This window comes from Centrocercus urophasianus, unplaced genomic scaffold (genome assembly GCF_019232065.1).
Source record: "Centrocercus urophasianus isolate 14NV4802_14NV808 unplaced genomic scaffold, USGS_Curo_1.0 seq_13, whole genome shotgun sequence".
Taxonomy (NCBI): Eukaryota; Metazoa; Chordata; class Aves; order Galliformes; family Phasianidae; genus Centrocercus; species Centrocercus urophasianus.
In genome coordinates this window covers 35,082,573-35,099,802 of record NW_024884475.1, presented here as the reverse complement: position 1 = coordinate 35,099,802, position 17,230 = coordinate 35,082,573, and the positions used below count along the sequence as shown (strand labels likewise).

Here is a 17,230-nt window from a genome sequence, read left to right as displayed (position 1 = left end):
GCTCAAAAAGAAACTGGATACTTACATATATACCAGAAAATCCAAAGTTAGTAAATTTTTCCACCTTTAAATCATTTGCCACTGGCAACTCTAAGGTAGTATGTTGGACTGGATGATCCTGGGCAGCTGTTGTACTCCACCATACTTTTCAAGCTGGCAACAGTCAGAAAATATCTAGGCCTACTAGTTGCTTTTTCTTTGATGTCGATGTTGCTTACAGATGAATCTCCTCTTTCCCCCCACTCATTCTTCTCAGATTCAATATTCTACTAATTTATTGAAATACTGAAATTAATCTATCCTATCTTGGTAGGCCTGTAAATACGTATCCCAGATCTACTATCCAAAACAAATGATCACAGCCTGAATAAAGGTGCTTATCTATTACTTGTGTTTTCTACAGTTGCTTTAGACCTCTGCTTTGTAAACAACATCCATGTTCAAACAGTTCAGAATCAACAGAGCAGACTGTAATGCAGACATGAAAGGAGGATGGAATAAGCTTTTCAAGAAATTCCTTTATTTTCCCTCTCCAGTTGACAAATGTCTGGTTAGTTGACTTGGAGAATATAGAATCATAGAATCACAAGGTTGAAAGTACCTACAAGATCATCTAGTCCAACCACCCTCCCATTACCATTGCTACCACAAACTAAACCATATCTCGTAGCTCCTCATCCAGACGCCTCTTGAACACTGCCAGGGACGGCGACTCCACCACCTCCCTGGGCAGCCATTCCAGTGCCTGACCACTCTATGAGAGAAAAAGTTCTTCCTCATGTCTAACCTAAACCTCCTGTGATACAACTTGCAGCCATTTCCCCAGGTCCTGTTTGTTGCCTGGGAGAAGAGGCCAAAGCCCTCCTCACCACAACCTCCCTTCAGGAAGTCATAGAGTGCAATGAGGTCTCCTCTGAGCCTCCTCTTCTCCAGACTAAACAATCCCAGCTCCCTCAGCCACTCCTCATAAGACTTGAGTATTTGGCAAGGAACTCACAGAATATATTTTTGGAAAAATAAATACAACTTGAGAAGAAAAAAATAAAAAAATTCATAGCGGGAGGAAGTAACCAGCATGCTGGGTGCCCAAACAATCCATAAAATAATCCTGACCATTGTTAAATGGAATTCTGAATGCTGAAGGAATATAAAAGTATTCTCAACTGCTAGACAACACATAACGTTTTGTAAACTATGTCAGTCAAACAAGCTATGTGGGATTTACATTCAAGGTAACTGACAAGCTACATTATTCTTCCATCTCTGTATCCTGAAAACAATGTCTCTGCTCTCTGTAGGGGTGGTTGGCCATGGCAGGTTGCACTCCGATTGAAATCATCTCACGGGGATGGAAGACTCTTGTGTGGTGCTACTCTCATTAGTAGCTGCTGGGTCCTCACTGCTGCACACTGCTTTAAAAGGTTGGTCTCCCCTTAACAGTAAAGTGTATTTTCAAACTATATATAATTTCAGGATATAGCCAAAAACATTCTGGTTCAGGCCCATTGAAACAGTTCAGAAGAGTAAAGTGTTTGGCTTAAAAAACCAACAAATAGCCAACTTTATGTGCCAGCAGATAAAAATAAAACCAATTAATTGAAAATTATTCTAGATGTCCTCTCATCCAAGAGATTTATATTCAAAACTTCAGCATCTTCATGGAAAAGCATGATTCTCCTATTCAGTTTTTTATATGGTCTTTTCAGTATTTTTGAAATCAGGAAATCACTGCCAGTGAAGTTACTATAGTATAAGAATACCAACTTGCGAAGTATGTTGGTGTAAAATTTAGATTTTCAGAACAATTATTTAATTGAGCTCCTACGGAATGTTGCAGTAAGGGCTGAAATAAAAGCACAGAAGAACTGCATTGCAGCTGTGAGGAAATGGGCTAAGTTTTGTCCAAATTCTTTGGACTTCGAACCTTTCCTTTTGCACTGTACTGAAGAAGAGCTAGAATTTTTTTTAATTAAGCGAAAACACTTAGTATATAATACAAAATATAATTACTTATTTACTTACTTAAACTGTTACTTTCCTAAGTGTCAGATGCATATATTTTTTGTTTTCATGTTTCATGAAAATCGTGACTTTCCTTGACCATTTCATTTAAGCTGAAATGGTCAAACTCCATAAAACTACAGCTTGTTTTCACTGATTTCACTGTTTCTTCTCAGTTGTTTCTGGGGAACTATCAAAGCACTCCAGCTGCAAATTACCAAACTTCATGTAAAATGGCTGTAAGTTCCTTTTCAAGCACAGGGAAAAAAAGGAGGTCACAGGAAGGCATTTACAGTTTCTGCATGCAAATCAAGATCTGATTAGAAAATTCATTAGAAACTCATTAGAACACTTTTATGAGTTTGACGAAATATGTTAGTTACTGCTGTGCTTGTAACTGCTCTTACATTAAGTATCAAAGAATACATGACCTGCTCTTCCTGGTGCTTGTTTATTTGACTGGGGCTGCAAGTCACAACAGTGTACTGCCAAAGCATGGTCATTCCAGACATGTTCCTAAACATCAACATATGGTTATGGAAAAAGTGCAGCAAGGCTGGTCTACAGTACACTGCAATAGGCCCCTGTTGGTGTAGGCACTCAGGGGTATGTAACAGGCTATCACAGAACTGTCACATGTGGTCTGAGAGACCACACTGTTTTGTTTATTATTTTGCATTGAAAACTGCAACCTAATTTTAAGCATGCAACTCTGACAGCCTGTGGATGATCTACTGTTTACTGTAAAAGAGAATAGATACCTTTGGCTCTCAGCTGGCACTGGATAGATAGGACTTTACTTCCTAATTCTCTCAGAGTGATTTTATTTAGAGCTAGGATAGGTTTCCAAGAGCTATCTATAGATAAAATGCTTTCTTCACATATTTGCCGTAGAGAGACAAGAGAAAGTCCTGTATACCATTTCCTATATCCAGGAAATCAGAGTATTGCTTAAATAAAAAAGTGAGCTCAACTATACTATGGAAAATACTATGGCTGACAGGAAAGCCCTCTCACTAGTCATGAACAGCTTTCCTTTGTGCTTAGTTTCTTTTGTTTCATTGTTGTTGATGATTTTTTAAAAGAATCAAACCAAACAAAATCTTTTGATTACTAAATCAGTTTAGGAAAGAACTGTTTTCATTTCTCATGTGAATTATAAACACTTGATGCATTAGTGATGTTGTTATAATCTTCACTTCTACCAGGTTAAAAAAAAAATACACAACCCCTTCTCGCTTTCAAATGTCATTAAATGTAGTGGACAGAATATATATAATAAACATGTACTTGGTGTTATGGAGAAGACCTATAAGCTAAAATACAGAGGCATCCATTACATTAAAAAAGAGATTTATACCAGGGGAAATTACTGTTCTCTATTTGGGAGCCAAACTTCTATTCAACCACTGGCAATACACACCTGCCAAGTATTGTCATTTAGTATATATCTAAAAAAAATCCTGTATGTTCTTGAAGACAATGATTAACATAAATGTTCAAGTACTTACTTCATGCACACATCTTTCAGAAACTAAAAAAGATCTGCCTGGCACTCACATGTGATTCGCTGCATGGAGCCAAATGTGCTAACTATAAACTATGAGACAGTATTTTCAGTGACTGTTGGAAATGGTTTTGGCATATTATGTCAGGTAAAATCTATTTAATTCTAATGACCTTATATATTTGTATTCCAATCTAGTATTCCACTCAGGCATACACCAAAAATCATTAAAATATTACTCTCAAGCATTCAAAGGTAGTATCTAGCAATACACTATAGGGTACAGAATCCTATTTAAAGTAGCTTTCACTGGCAATTAAGATGAACGGTTATAAACAGGGACTGTAGCAAAAAATACAGAAGTGTTTAGTATTTCTATTTGTCAAAGGAAACTATAATTTTACTTATTTCACCAGGCTCAGTTGCTGTATCATTTACTGCAGAAGTGGAATGTCATCACACAGTTATGAAGTTTGAGCACAAATATATAACTGAACGAGATGTCAGTAACAAACCCATAACTCTTCCACCTCCTATTTTAGTGGGGTGTTTGCACTTACGTTAAAATATTTCAAGAGAAAATAATACGAAGCCATTTTACTGCAATAATAAGGAAAGTGCATTCTGTGCCCACTCCCTTTTTTAATTTATTGTAAGGAAAATAGATCCTGCAAAGTTGGCTAATGCATCGGCTGAGGTTGTAATCTCACCCTGTGCTCGAGGTGACACCAGAGAAGTACTCAGCCAGCTGTATGATCCATCCCCGTATTCCTACATTCTGAGCATTACTTGTGTTCTACAAATAGATTTTGTAAAAGTGAAAGAAAACTGTTTGATACTGTGCACCCCAACCATTCAGCTTCCTGTCTCTATATGGACCTCCTCTAATTTGTATACGTACACAGAGCTGTGCTCTCAGTTATACTTCTGTTACCAAAGTTACAGAGGACCAACGCATCAATTATCTCATACAATAAAATGAGGTACCGTTCTGTCAGTTTAGTTTTCATAGCACATTCAAACCGCCTTTAAAAGTGGAAAAGGCACACAAAATAATCTAGAAATGAGAAAGTGAGATCTAATGCAAGACAGTAAGACATTCAAGCTTACAAAGAAATGTTACATCCTAGAAATTTCAAGGAACTAGACTTAGGATGTGTTGAGAACCAGGATTCGTGCTTCTGCTTTTTCCAATGTCATATTTATGCCCTGATTACTAGTGGAAATTACTAATGAAAACTGATGCAGTGAGAAAGTATAAAACGCTAGCACTACCACGGTGAAAAAAAGGAATATATTAGTGGTGTGACACACAAATAAGAGTTTCTGTTCTTAAATGTCTTTGAGATAAACACACTGAAATATGAATTACATTGAGCAATGTTTGCAGGAGGAAATAAGCAATGTCTTTGGATAAATACACAATTTATTTTTCTTCCATCCTCCCTCTGATAACAGAGGCAACATGAATACATTCTTAAACTCTTCTGTAAATATTATCAAGACTGCATCAGTTGCAACTCTTCACTTGCAGCTGCTACAGAATTTTGATTTCTAACCATAAAATACAGTATCTGAAGAGTGAGCATTTGGATACACTACTGAGGATGACTTGGAAGGTTTTTCAGTGCTAGACAGGTAACTTTGTTTCTTCTACATAACAGGCCATGCTCTGATGAGTAAATGTTTGGCCATAGCCTGCAACCTTCTTTCAAGCCTAGAAGTGAAATTCTGCTTATACAAGGAGACATGTAGAATTTGACAAAGAAAGTTCTGCAAGTAGCTATGGATGCAGCCTGCAATTAGAATATTCAGGAGTATATTATTTCAAAGCACTCTGTACTACTGCTGCTTTGTCTGCCATTTCCCAGGAAAGCTTTCATACACTGTAGAGATCAACACATTGCTGAACTTTTGTTAAAGGAAAAGAAAAAAAGAAGAAAAAAAGAGTAGGTTGGAAAGTGACTGAAGATTGTATTTTCTGCACATGCATTATGAATTTCCTGCTGAAGGATACAGGGAAAGAGAGAAGTCAAAGCAAAAACACTCGGGCTAGCTTAGCCAGATTTAAAATAAATACACCCCACACTACTTCCTTGTTTGCATTTTCCTGAGGAGGACTGCGTATGTCCTACAATTCAAAATCTCAAAGGCATGGACAAAGAATTGTTATTTCAGCCACAGTAATAATCTCTGGGGTATTTACCATTTAATTTAAAACATGAAAGGGATCAGGGTCATATGGACATACAAAATCAAGGACTAATAGGCCTTCTGTGATTTTGTGGACAGGTGTTTATAATTCACCTACACTTCATTTTTCATAATTTGGCATTATTTAACAAAAGATGTTTTTATCATGTTACTGATGCCTCTAGAATTAAAAAGCTTTTTTCCTCAAGAATTTTCACAACCAAGCCACAAATCAAACTTGAATACTGTTTTCATTGCAGTAGTTATTTAGGGCACCACAACAGTGTTAGTACTCAAGTTTTTCTTATAATAACTGGTCAGTTTGGATTTCCCTTACTAAGTATATAAGGCACACCATATTCACACCTTTGAAGTAAATGCCATTCATGGCAGAAGGCTGTAAGAAAACTTGGTTACGCAAATATATGAAAAGGTACATAAACTAATCTGAAAAATCAAGACAAGTTGTATGGTACTCTTTTGGAAACACCTGTATTTCAGCCTAAGTACCAGAGAAAATGGTTTTACTCTTCTAAGAGAACATGTTGATATTGTTACATGCAAACAGTGAAGGCACTGATCCAGTCTGTGGGTGTGCGTAGGATCTAACTTTGCATGAGTGAGCCCTGTTATTTCTAATCTCAATCTCAGGTATGGCAATAACACTAGGAACTATGCCGTGCGAGTTGGAGATTATCATACGCTGGTACCGGAGGAGTACGAGGAAGAAATTGGAGTCCAAGAGATTGTGATGCACAAAGAGTACAGGCCTGACAGCAGTGACTATGACATTGCACTAGTGAGGCTGCAGGGGCCAGAGGAACAGTGTGCCAGATTCAGTACCCACGTCTTGCCTGCATGCCTGCCCTTAAGGAAAGAGAGACCACAGAAAACTGCTCCTAACTGTTACATCACTGGATGGGGTGACACAGGTAAAAATACAGTCATTTCCACACACTGATCACACTACCTGAGGTTGCTTACTGAAAACAAACAAACAAACAAAGTAACAGGAAATGAATTCTTAAAGTAAGGAAATGCTAAAAATTGAACAGCTTTACTCTTTTTATATAAGGAAATATTTTCTCTTCCAGTCCTTAAACAGAAGCACTTTGTTTACTGAATTTAGTTTGTGTTTGAAAAGTGATGATTAACTATGACTCTAAATCACAAAACCAGTCAGTATAATAGCCTCATTAAGGTTAATAAGCAAGAATGAAAAGCTTATTTGTTGCAAGGCTCACACTGGATAGCAGATCATCACACCCTGCCTCAGAGCATAACAAGCAGCTCTCATATTTAGGGATTTTAAGATGAGTACAAGGAGTGTTTTAGAAAGACTACTACAAGATAGTAACATGGGTACAAAAAATATGCAGTGATATTTTAAATAACATTTTTAGTCTGTGATGTTACCACCATCATTTTCAACTAGCCTGTCGCATTCACATGAGAAAACATCTTGCCCAAACTCAACAGCCACAATGCAATGTGCAATCCAGGCTTCTGGAATAAACTAGCTAACCACCTTTAAAGTTACTACAAGTTTATTCTACTTCAATGGTCTTGGTCCCTAAAATATTTTACAGATTAGTGACCATGTTTTACTTTCGTGCTTTTGTGGTGCTGAATACATAACAAGGTTGCAGCCACACTTGATTCTTCGTTTCTCAGATACATTCAAACTGGCAAGGAGGCAAGGTCAAGTATAAGTTCCCCTTCTTATGTATTAATCCGTGGGCACAGATGACTAGGTCACTGCCACATGTAAGGAAACAGACTTGTAGGTCTGCTGTTTTTTATGTTGTTGTTTTTTTTCTGACAATTCCTAGTTAATTGCCTAGTCTTGCCTAGCAGCTTACACAATTCACTTAAAGTTCTGCAATACTGTTTACTTAGGACATGTATTTAAGGATACTAATATTAGACACTGCAGTAATTGCCTCTAATTATGGCAAGAAATTACATCATTGCAGTACTTCGGTTGAAATTTCACTCTTACTATATGAGTCATACTTATTTCAAAAGTATTAAGATTTTAAATTAAAAAAAAAAACTAATCCACTAGCATTAGCGCCCCATGTTTCCAACCGAAAAACAAGGGCTACACATTAGAGAAAAAAAGCCATTTTATTAACAGGGCATGGCTTTTAAGATGTGGGAATTGCTACAGAGAAAGAAAATCCAAGAACAGGTTGTTGTCACTCCACAAAATTAAGATTCCTTGGGCTTTCAGCAGTACTCTGAAAGAAGGACGTATTAAGATTGCAAGTAATTCCAATGATACTGCTCATCTACACCAGAGCACACTCAGGCTCTGTAATGCTACCTCAACTGAGGGCATGAGCAGGCATGTGTGCATTAGTTGGCTCAACAGTGCAGTGGTTGGCTGGATGTTCCACTTGGAAAGCAGCAGATGGTGCAGCACCACCGAACAAAACTAACTCTGAACTGGTGACTTAGAAATAATTCTGAAGCTTCAAACTCCACTGCTCACACCTCAAAAACCAGCCTTCCCACTGAAGTAATATGATATATATTCCTCTAAAATCACATAAAGTGTGTTTAAAACAAATGCTAGCCTTGGAATGATCCACTGAACATTACATGAGGTGTGAAGCTACATCCAAAACTTTTAGATTTTAAAAAAACAATCTGCTTTCCATATTTACAATATGTTTTCAGTATTTTAATCTTACATTTAGTGCACAGGTTCTTTTCAGTATTTAATATTCTTTTCAATGTATTTAATGACAAAACATTGAGAAGGATTGATAGTATAAATTGGCTTAAATGTTATTTATGTTTCCAAGACAAAGCACCACAATGCAATAAGGTGGGTCTTCTTTTCAGGAAGGGCTTATTCAAGAACATTACAACAAGCTGCCATCCCCTTGCTTCCCAAGAGGGTATGTGAAGAACGCTATAAAAGAAGATTCACAGGAAGAATGCTCTGTGCTGGAAACATCCAGGAACAGAAACGCATCGACAGCTGCCAAGGGGACAGTGGAGGACCGCTGATGTGCGAACGTCCAGGGGAAAGCTGGGTTGTGTACGGCGTGACGTCCTGGGGCTACGGCTGCGGAATGAAAGACTCTCCAGGTGTCTACACAAAAGTTTCATCTTTTGTACCCTGGATAAAGAGTGTGACCAAACTATGAGCGTGCTTCGTCCAAACCAAACTTTAACATGAATAAAGCAGGACAGCTTGAACAGCACAGACTGCACAGCTGGGGCCCACTGCAGGTGGAAACAAGCACATTTTCCTAATTTGTGTGTTTTGGGGTTTCTTTGGTATTACATCCAGGCTGAATGCACACCTTTCCAGTTATGGATTACTATGCAAACAAAATCCTTCTGTGTCAAGGAAGTTTATCTTGCACAAACTGAAGATAAGCAGAAAAGTGACCTCCAGCTTTGAGGAGCATTAGAGCAGGAAAGCTAATGAGTTCTCTAGCAGATCCACTATTCACAGGAAGCTCCAAGCTTTTATATAATTAATAATAGACCTCAAAATTCATTTTTAATTCTAGTTTACTTAATCAGTTCTTCACTGCTTTCCTATTACTCCTATGACCTTATACTCAGTTCTCTATTTTTGACTGTTGTTTTACCAGCTGATGAGACCACAAACAAGCACATGCTTGGTAAGTAACTGTCTATACATTAAGTGTTAGAAGGAAAACAACTGTCAATAATCAGACCCTCACCTAGTCTGAAAAATATGCAAAGCACATTCCAAAGTAGACAGCATGCTGGAAGGTAATTAATTTCCCTGCAGACATTCTACACAGCTGTATGAGTTAGATAAATGCTGGAAATATTGAAGCAGTGCCTGTCTGGAAAGATGTATAAAGTCTTACAGGATTATTTTCTAAATACTTAGACAACCACGCTTAGGGGCAGTGCTGTTTCAGATCATTCTCATTGGAAAAGTAAAAAAATTATTTTTAACCAATAACTAAAAGTTTTTTTATCCAGCAACTGTTCAATTTTGCTATAGTAATTTATGACACCACATCAAGTTGTAAGTCATACGGACCCTAGTGCCCTTTTATGTTCTAAATATCATTTAGCAATATCCATTCCCTTTATTAACTGCTTTTAAAAACACTCTTGCCCATGTTATGAAAACCACAATGGTTTGTTATAAAAAAAAGCACCAAGGTACTCCATACCAACACAAATAGAAAACAACTTTTACCTTTCTAGAAATGGATGCTTCCCTCACTTTAGAATCACAGAGTCATTTAGTTTGAAAAAGAACACTGAAATCAAGTCCAACCATTACTGTGACCTACTGAGTCCCATTGTTTAAACCATGGCCCTTGGTGCCATACCTCCCTCGCTTTCCTTGGCAGCTCATCCCAGTGCTTGACTTCCTCCTGATGAAGAAATTCTTCCTAATCATCATACAGAACCCTGGAAGGAATCACCATTTCAGTGCAACCCAAATTGACAGTAATCTTTAGAACAGCAGACTAGCTACAATCAACAGTGAAACAATAAAGTTCAGCACTGTCAGTGAGCTCTCCTTACGGCCAGCTGGACTGCCTGCAAGCATACCCAGTGTAGTACATTTTTAACAATGATGCTTCTTAAAAAGATGAAAGAACAGCTCTGTGGGCCATGAAACACCCCAGTGAGATACATATGGCAGCTGTGTGTACCAACTGTGACTACCACTTACAGTTTTCCTGTTTCCCTTCCTCAGACACTCAAGCTATAACAGTACTGCGTGGCCTTCTGTGAACAAAGTGGGACGCTCATATTCATTTGTAAGTGGGCATTCATGCACTCCCCGTATACTTCTACGTGTCTCTGGTGTTTTAATATCCAAACCAACTCGTTTGTGCAAGTTACAATAATGTTGCAAGTGATTGTAAAATTGGCCCTCAATTCCTCTCCTCAAACTTACTGGCCCTATTAAGGGCCAGAACTAGCTTAAATACCTTGTTGGAACTGGTGCTAAACTAGTACACATGAGGTGCTTTTATGTATTTTAGTTTTCTGTAAAACTGCACTAGAAGCAAATTATTTAAAAACATATAGTACTACACTCACCTACTGTTAGGCCTATGTGAAATACTCTCCTAGCAAACTGTAAAGCTATTTACATTTTTACATATATGTAGCCCTTTTAATTACAGAGAAGGTAAGCCTGTCAGAAGGTACCTACTCATACAAAATTTTGCTAAATAAGACTTTGATCATAAGACTTGTGAAGTAGACAACATAGTGCAGCATGTGTGATACACAGCATAAACCATTCCTTTGAGAGTTGCACCACAAAGTGCAATACTTAGAGAAAAAGATCAAGTCTGTACCCTAAATGCAGTAACATTTAGATTTAGTAAGGTAGATCATTAGTTTTGCTCTCTTAGGATGCTTTAATACTTAGAAGTCGAAATGATGCACTAGTTCCCATGCAGACAGCATGCCTTTGCTAGTTCCTAAAAGAAAATGAAATTGTCTTTATGTTGTACCATTCTAATTCTTGTTCAGTGAGCCTGATGATGTAAATGTGAACAATAAAAACTGCCATGCTGACTGGAGCTTTTATACATGTCTAAGTGGATGTGGCAGGAACATCAGTTGTGGGTAAGCTTCTCAGTTTGCAATGAATTTTCTATTTAACAAAGATATCCCACACAAAGTTATGCTAAGCAAGAGCAGCTACTATCTAAGTTTGATTATACATTTCAGAAGGTAACATTTAATTTGTCCCATTCTTGAGTTATTTTACAAATATGCATTAAGTGAAAATATCCAACAAATTAAACAGAGAAAGCAGCCACATTCAAAAAAATCTCTATTTCTTCCCTGCAGAAAATGTTTAATTCTTCCCTCTAAAACCACGTGCCTTCTAGAATGGGTTCCAAACAGCATCAATCAGTTCCTTCTTTGGCCCAAAACTGTTTAGTTCAGAGTACAAGGCCCAGATACCAAAAGGTGAATGCACACAGGAAACACATTTGTCCTTTCCTCAATAACACTGAAGTTCACGTGCAGGTCTGGTCTTGGTTATCAGTACACTTGTAAGGAAGAAGCGACACTTGCAGTGTAAGTCCATATCTCTTTATTGACTCGTTAGTACATTTGAATCCTTTACATTAGCATGTATTGAAGTTTTAACTGCAGATGGTCACATACACCTTTTAGACTTCACAAACTTACCTTCATCTTCCACAGTACAGTACACTCCTTGCAACATCCCTTCTAAGGTGCTTTAGCAGCAGTAGAGCCCCCAGTGAAAACACAACACTTCTCCAGATTTAGGACTACTGAAGCATGGTCAGCTGTGTAGCTACAGTCACTAACTACTGACATTGTAATAACATAAAACTTGGTGAAAGCCTTGAAATGAGAGCAGCTAAGGATCCTGGAAGGCAGCATAAATTTGCCAACATCCTCCTAACTACCTTCCCTTTTGTGCAGACCAATTCCACGCTAATTTGAAACACAGTACACTACATCCCAGGCCCCCTGTGCGCTTTGTTAAGACGAGGGACTGCAGAGCATCTAGGCTCAAGGTATAAACTTAATTAGAAGAGTTTGTTTAAGTCTAAATTGAAATTAAGACCCAGCCTAAAAGCAGTGCTTGCTTCCCTGTCTGAAGGACAGGAATACCATTACTTACAAAGACCGCTAATCCTGTAAGATTGCCTATCAACCCTTAAAGTCAGTAAACAATATAATTTATATTCACAGTTACTTCAAAAGTTTACAGGTTGAATTAAGACCCATCTTCTTCTGCCATCACAATTCAAGAATGTTTTTCCCCTGTAAAGAGAAGTTTGATGCAGTTTAATATTGCTACACATACAAGACAGCAGACATCACTGGACAGCACGGTGCCTTCCTGGAAGCTGTACAATGCTCTGAAACAAAGCTGCTGGAAGCCATCTCCCCTGCTTCAGATCACCATTTGTACTCACTCTGCTAACTCAGCAACATGCTTACTGACAGGCTTGCTCCTTGCACACACAGCTTGTGGACATCTGTGGATCCAGATGCCTCCAGTGTAGTAGGCAAGAGTACTGGCAATACACATCTTTACCACAGCCCAGTCTTCAGAATAGACTGAACACATCCACACCTAAGCCCAATTCTTCCAAATAATAGACTTTTCCTCTTAGTTATAACTTTTTGTCAGTAAAAGATAATTACACACAACCAAGTAGACTTTCAATAAATAAAAATCAAGCTCATATCTTGATTTCAGTGGTGATGTGACGGGTCTCAGCAGCTTAGTCGCTAAACGTAACTAGTAAATTGCTATTATTCCCGCTCACAACTTCTCTATTAGGAGCTCATAAGGCAACACATACCCAGTCACGCGGCGTCTTTGAGGAAAGAAACTTCTATGCCGCCTCCACACTTCCGGCTTCTGCATTCCATGACAGTTTAAGGAAAAAAAAAAATAAACACACCACACCGGGGGGGGGGGGGGGGAAGGGGAGAAGACTTGCTTAAAAAACGGAGCTTCGACAAGTTACAAAGGAAAAACAAGAAACAACAGCATCACAAGAAGCCGCCAACCCCCTGCGCCACAAACCCCTGCCGACTCGGCTTGTTACTTGCCACAGTCAACGACTACTACCAACAGGACGGTAGAAGTTTTGCCAATTAGCAAGAAGCTGCTCTTCCATGCCTAGGAAGGGGGACAGCCACGAGCGGCAGCCCCCATGGAGTCATGGAGCGGCCCTCCCACACCCCACACGGCGGCCGCCATCCTGCCAACCGCCGGCTGTTTGCTCCCCCCCGCTCCCCATCATACCTCGCCCCGCCGCCGCTCAGCCCTCACTTTCCCCTTACCTGCAGTTGCTCCGCATCTCTCTGCCCGCCTGCCTTGGTTCCGCCGGGGCCGGCCGGCCCATTTCTTTGAGAAGGGTTGCGGAGCCCGACGGCTGCACCAGCGCGCGACCAGAAACCCCTCATCCCGCCTTCCGCCCCCACTTAACGGCCGCCGCACGCGCGCCCGCCAAAAGCACCCCCAGCAGCCGCCGCCACGTGCGCACGCCAACGGTCGCTTACGGAACCGGAACCACTCCGCCACCAGGCGGCAAGGGCGGGAGAGGCGCGTGCCCCTCCCAGGGGGCGGGGCGAGGAGGGGGCGGTGGCGCCGCCGTCGGCCCGCGGCGCTGCTCGGCGGTCTGCCCGTCTGCTGCGCGTGTGCGGCGCTGAAGCACGAGAGGGATGCCGCGGGGGGGCGGCAGTCTGTCCTTCACATCACGTACGGCTTTTATAGAGTCTGAGTATATCGTTGAGATATATGTATCTTATGCAAATAAGTAAATAATTTGAGTTTCTTTTGACGAGTAAATCAGATCCCAGTTTTACTGGGAATCTTATTAAGAGAGGCATTCTGGATAACTGAGGAGACAGAAGAACTAAGGGGCAAAAGAGCCTATTTCTCTGATCTCTTGAATAACATGGGTTTCAGGATTTTAACTAGTAATTCTGAACAAGCTCTTCTATCGTGGTTGAAGTAGGCCACATCTGCTAGGGAATACTCATATTCTTCGGTAGAGTCCTGCCAGTGTCCTTGTACTACTGACAGCTCTCCTGGGCAGACAGATACCTGACCATTTAAAGTACAAGAGCCTCATTTTCCAGCTGAATTTCTCAAGGCAAAGAGATCAGAACAGAAAATGGGAAGTGATGAAAGAAAATACTGTATTAAAAAAAAAATAAATAGAAGAGGTAAACTAACAGAAAACAGGCTGGTCAGTAATCAATCTCACAGTACTCTAATCATTCTCCCTTAGTTTGTCTGAATTCCTCCCTCATTCAGGTTTCCCCAGGCCTTGGTTTCACCTGCTAATTGCCTTCCTGTTCCTGTGTTTTGTCCCTTGGTGCTGACCATTGTGCCTTCTTCATCCTTCTGATCCACACAGACAAAAAAAAAAGTACATTTTTGGCCTTTGAGCTCTAAGAGATCTGGAACTGGTAGAACTGAAAAGGAACATTAAACGAAAGCAGAAAAACTGGATACAGAGGTCAGTCGGGCACAGCAAGAATCTTGGCTTAGTATCTTTCTGTTACTACTGTTCTGTTACACTTTGATATTATAGAGATGAGTAGTGGAAGTTTACACTTGTGAATATTACATCATTTCTCTGTAATGAAAGAATATTTTGTTAACATGCTATTTTTTACACCTATATGAAGATATTAATCAGCTTTCAGTCAGCTAGATACGATAGTTTTCTACTCTTTTCTGAATTTGTTGATAAGAGTGAATTTTCCTTTGGATGCTAGCACCATCTTTTAGAAGTTCCTCCTAGAAATGTCTTCTCATGTCTATGTAGGCACAACTATTGAATCCCACAGGCAAACAGTTCAAATAAAGTCTGCTTGTTCTCTTAAAAACTGCAAGCTCTGGAAATATTTCTATAGCCCATTAATGATTTCTGGAATAAAAAGTAAAAACTGAGCAGGAAGCAAAAGCAGCTGCATAAAGTGTAACGTTCACTTACATAGAGAGTAAGCAATATTTTCCATCTGTGAAAACATTTCGTGGTGCTGCCATGCTCGCGGATTGTGTTATAACTCAGTAGTAGCTGCTAACAAACCTGGAAAAGGACAACTTTTATGAACAAAAAAATCACTTTCATTCATTGGTACATTTTTTTAGCAGAGTTTATTGTTGCACATCAGATACCATGCCACTATCAGTATAATGTCTATTTTTTATTTAAAAAAATTTTGAGAAAAATGTTTCCAGCAATTTTCATTCAATGTGAATGACAAGAGTATTACATCTATAAACATTGAAATATCTATTTACTTTCTTCCTGAGGAAGTTCCACTTCTTTAAGCAACGAAAAAGAATATGCTGTACATGAGAGTCTGCAAATCACTGAAATGAATTATTTCTGCACAAGTAGAACTGGGAAGATATCACAGTATTTCAGGAATGTTTGCTCAATAATAATGTGATCTCTTATCAGGCTCTGTGTTTACACCCCTAGTGCTCATACTCATTTCTACTCATACTCACACTGATTTTTAATGGCACAGATATTTGAGGAAATCAAATTTCAGAATTGTATTTATGAAAATAAATGTGAAGCTCACATCATCAAGCATTTGTTAAAGCAATTGCTTGTGCATTTATCTACCAGCAGAACAGAAACCACGGCTGTATTACCATCCACAGTAAAACACTGGACTGCGACTAGCAAATACACTTTTTTTTTGTGATGGAGTGGTGCTTTTTAGAAGTGTTAATATTGATAAGTCTACTTCTGAGAACTAAATATTGATTGTAGGGAATTTGTAAATAGGTTAAAATTCTCAAGTAATTCATGTTGTATGACTTGCTTACTCAGCTGTACTCATGTGCATCCCCTTATTTGGGGAGTAACACATTGCAGCTGTTTTCTGCATGTTCTGCTCAGACTCTTAATTCTTCACCAAGTTGACTGCATATTAATAGTAATTCTGTTTTCAAAAGCTTCCTGTTAAATGTAAGAACATATTTAAATAAAACAGTTCTGGAGGAAAAGAAAAAAAAAAGTCTTCATACTCTCTTTATATAAACCAGTAATAACCGAACATCACAAAATCAGAACTGCAAAGACCCCTAGTGGTTAGGCTTTACTTCTCTACTGCTATTGAGTCTGAGAGGACTTAGTGAACCTAGCTTACAAGCAGCTAGAGCTCTGCATCTAAAAGATGCTAGCACTCAACAGATGCATCTCAACAGGATCTGTGAATTAAGATTCAAGATAATACCCTTTCAGATGTGTAGCTCCAGGGCCAAAAGGTCACATTACTTTGTTCACAGGACTGACCCACAGCTACCACAGGAATTCACTGAAGATTTGCCTTTATTCCAACTTCGGGAAGGCCACTGAGACAGTAGAAGGGATGCATCCTACTATTCCTCATCAGGACTTGAAACTGATTACAGCACTTCTTCACAAAGGACAAGCTTTATGTTTAGCTGTCAAACTAATCCTGGTCCAGCCAGAGCCAAGGAGCTGCTTGTGGGGGGCTTATCATCCCAGAGCCATGTGGTGACTGCCATTGGCTATTTCACCAAATTCCTAACAAACATCACAGAAAAGGCCACAGATCTGAAACATGTCACCTTGTCTGTTGAAAAATACCTAGAGGATGATCAACGTGCACTCCACAGTCACTGCTCTATCCTCAGTGCTCACTTATTCTCATTTTGATGTGGCCTAGATTTCACAGGGAAAGAGGACAGGAACAGAGTTTCTGGTAACAAAGACTAAAGTACAAACGTGGCTGAAGCCCATTCTTCCAGTGTGTAGGAAGCATTTAATTTGTGAAAATCTCAGGCATTTTGTAGTGCTTTTTCCCATTTTCTTCTGATTTACAATTTTATTCTACTTTAAATGTCTGAGTGATGTTACATCAGGTTATATTAGGGATAAAATCAGTCATGTCTGGATGAAAACCACAGGTATTTCTTCCAGTTATTCAACTTACTTGTAACAAATCCATATAGATGCTTGTAGGACACAAGCTGCCCATAGCATGCAGAGGATTTGC

General features: G+C 39.2%; 1 protein-coding gene and 1 non-coding gene across 2 annotated transcripts in view; one reads left to right on the top strand and one right to left on the bottom strand.

Annotated features, from left to right (window-relative positions):
- PRSS12 (serine protease 12) overlaps window positions 1-11,256 on the top strand; it is a gene marked incomplete at its 5' end in the record, with an annotated part of 42,316 nt that extends 31,060 nt beyond the window's left edge. The window contains 3 exons of the mRNA XM_042811885.1: window positions 1,299-1,421; window positions 6,353-6,633; window positions 8,555-11,256. Coding sequence (XP_042667819.1) covers window positions 1,299-1,421; window positions 6,353-6,633; window positions 8,555-8,862 — 712 coding nt within the window. The remainder of the gene's footprint in view (window positions 1-1,298; window positions 1,422-6,352; window positions 6,634-8,554) is intronic.
- Window positions 11,257-13,272: 2,016 nt separating this feature from the next.
- Window positions 13,273-13,403, bottom strand: LOC122157333. Its single transcript, XR_006167865.1, has one exon. It is a non-coding gene; the product is annotated as a small nucleolar RNA SNORA24 (small nucleolar RNA).
- Between the last annotated feature and the right edge of the window lie 3,827 nt (window positions 13,404-17,230).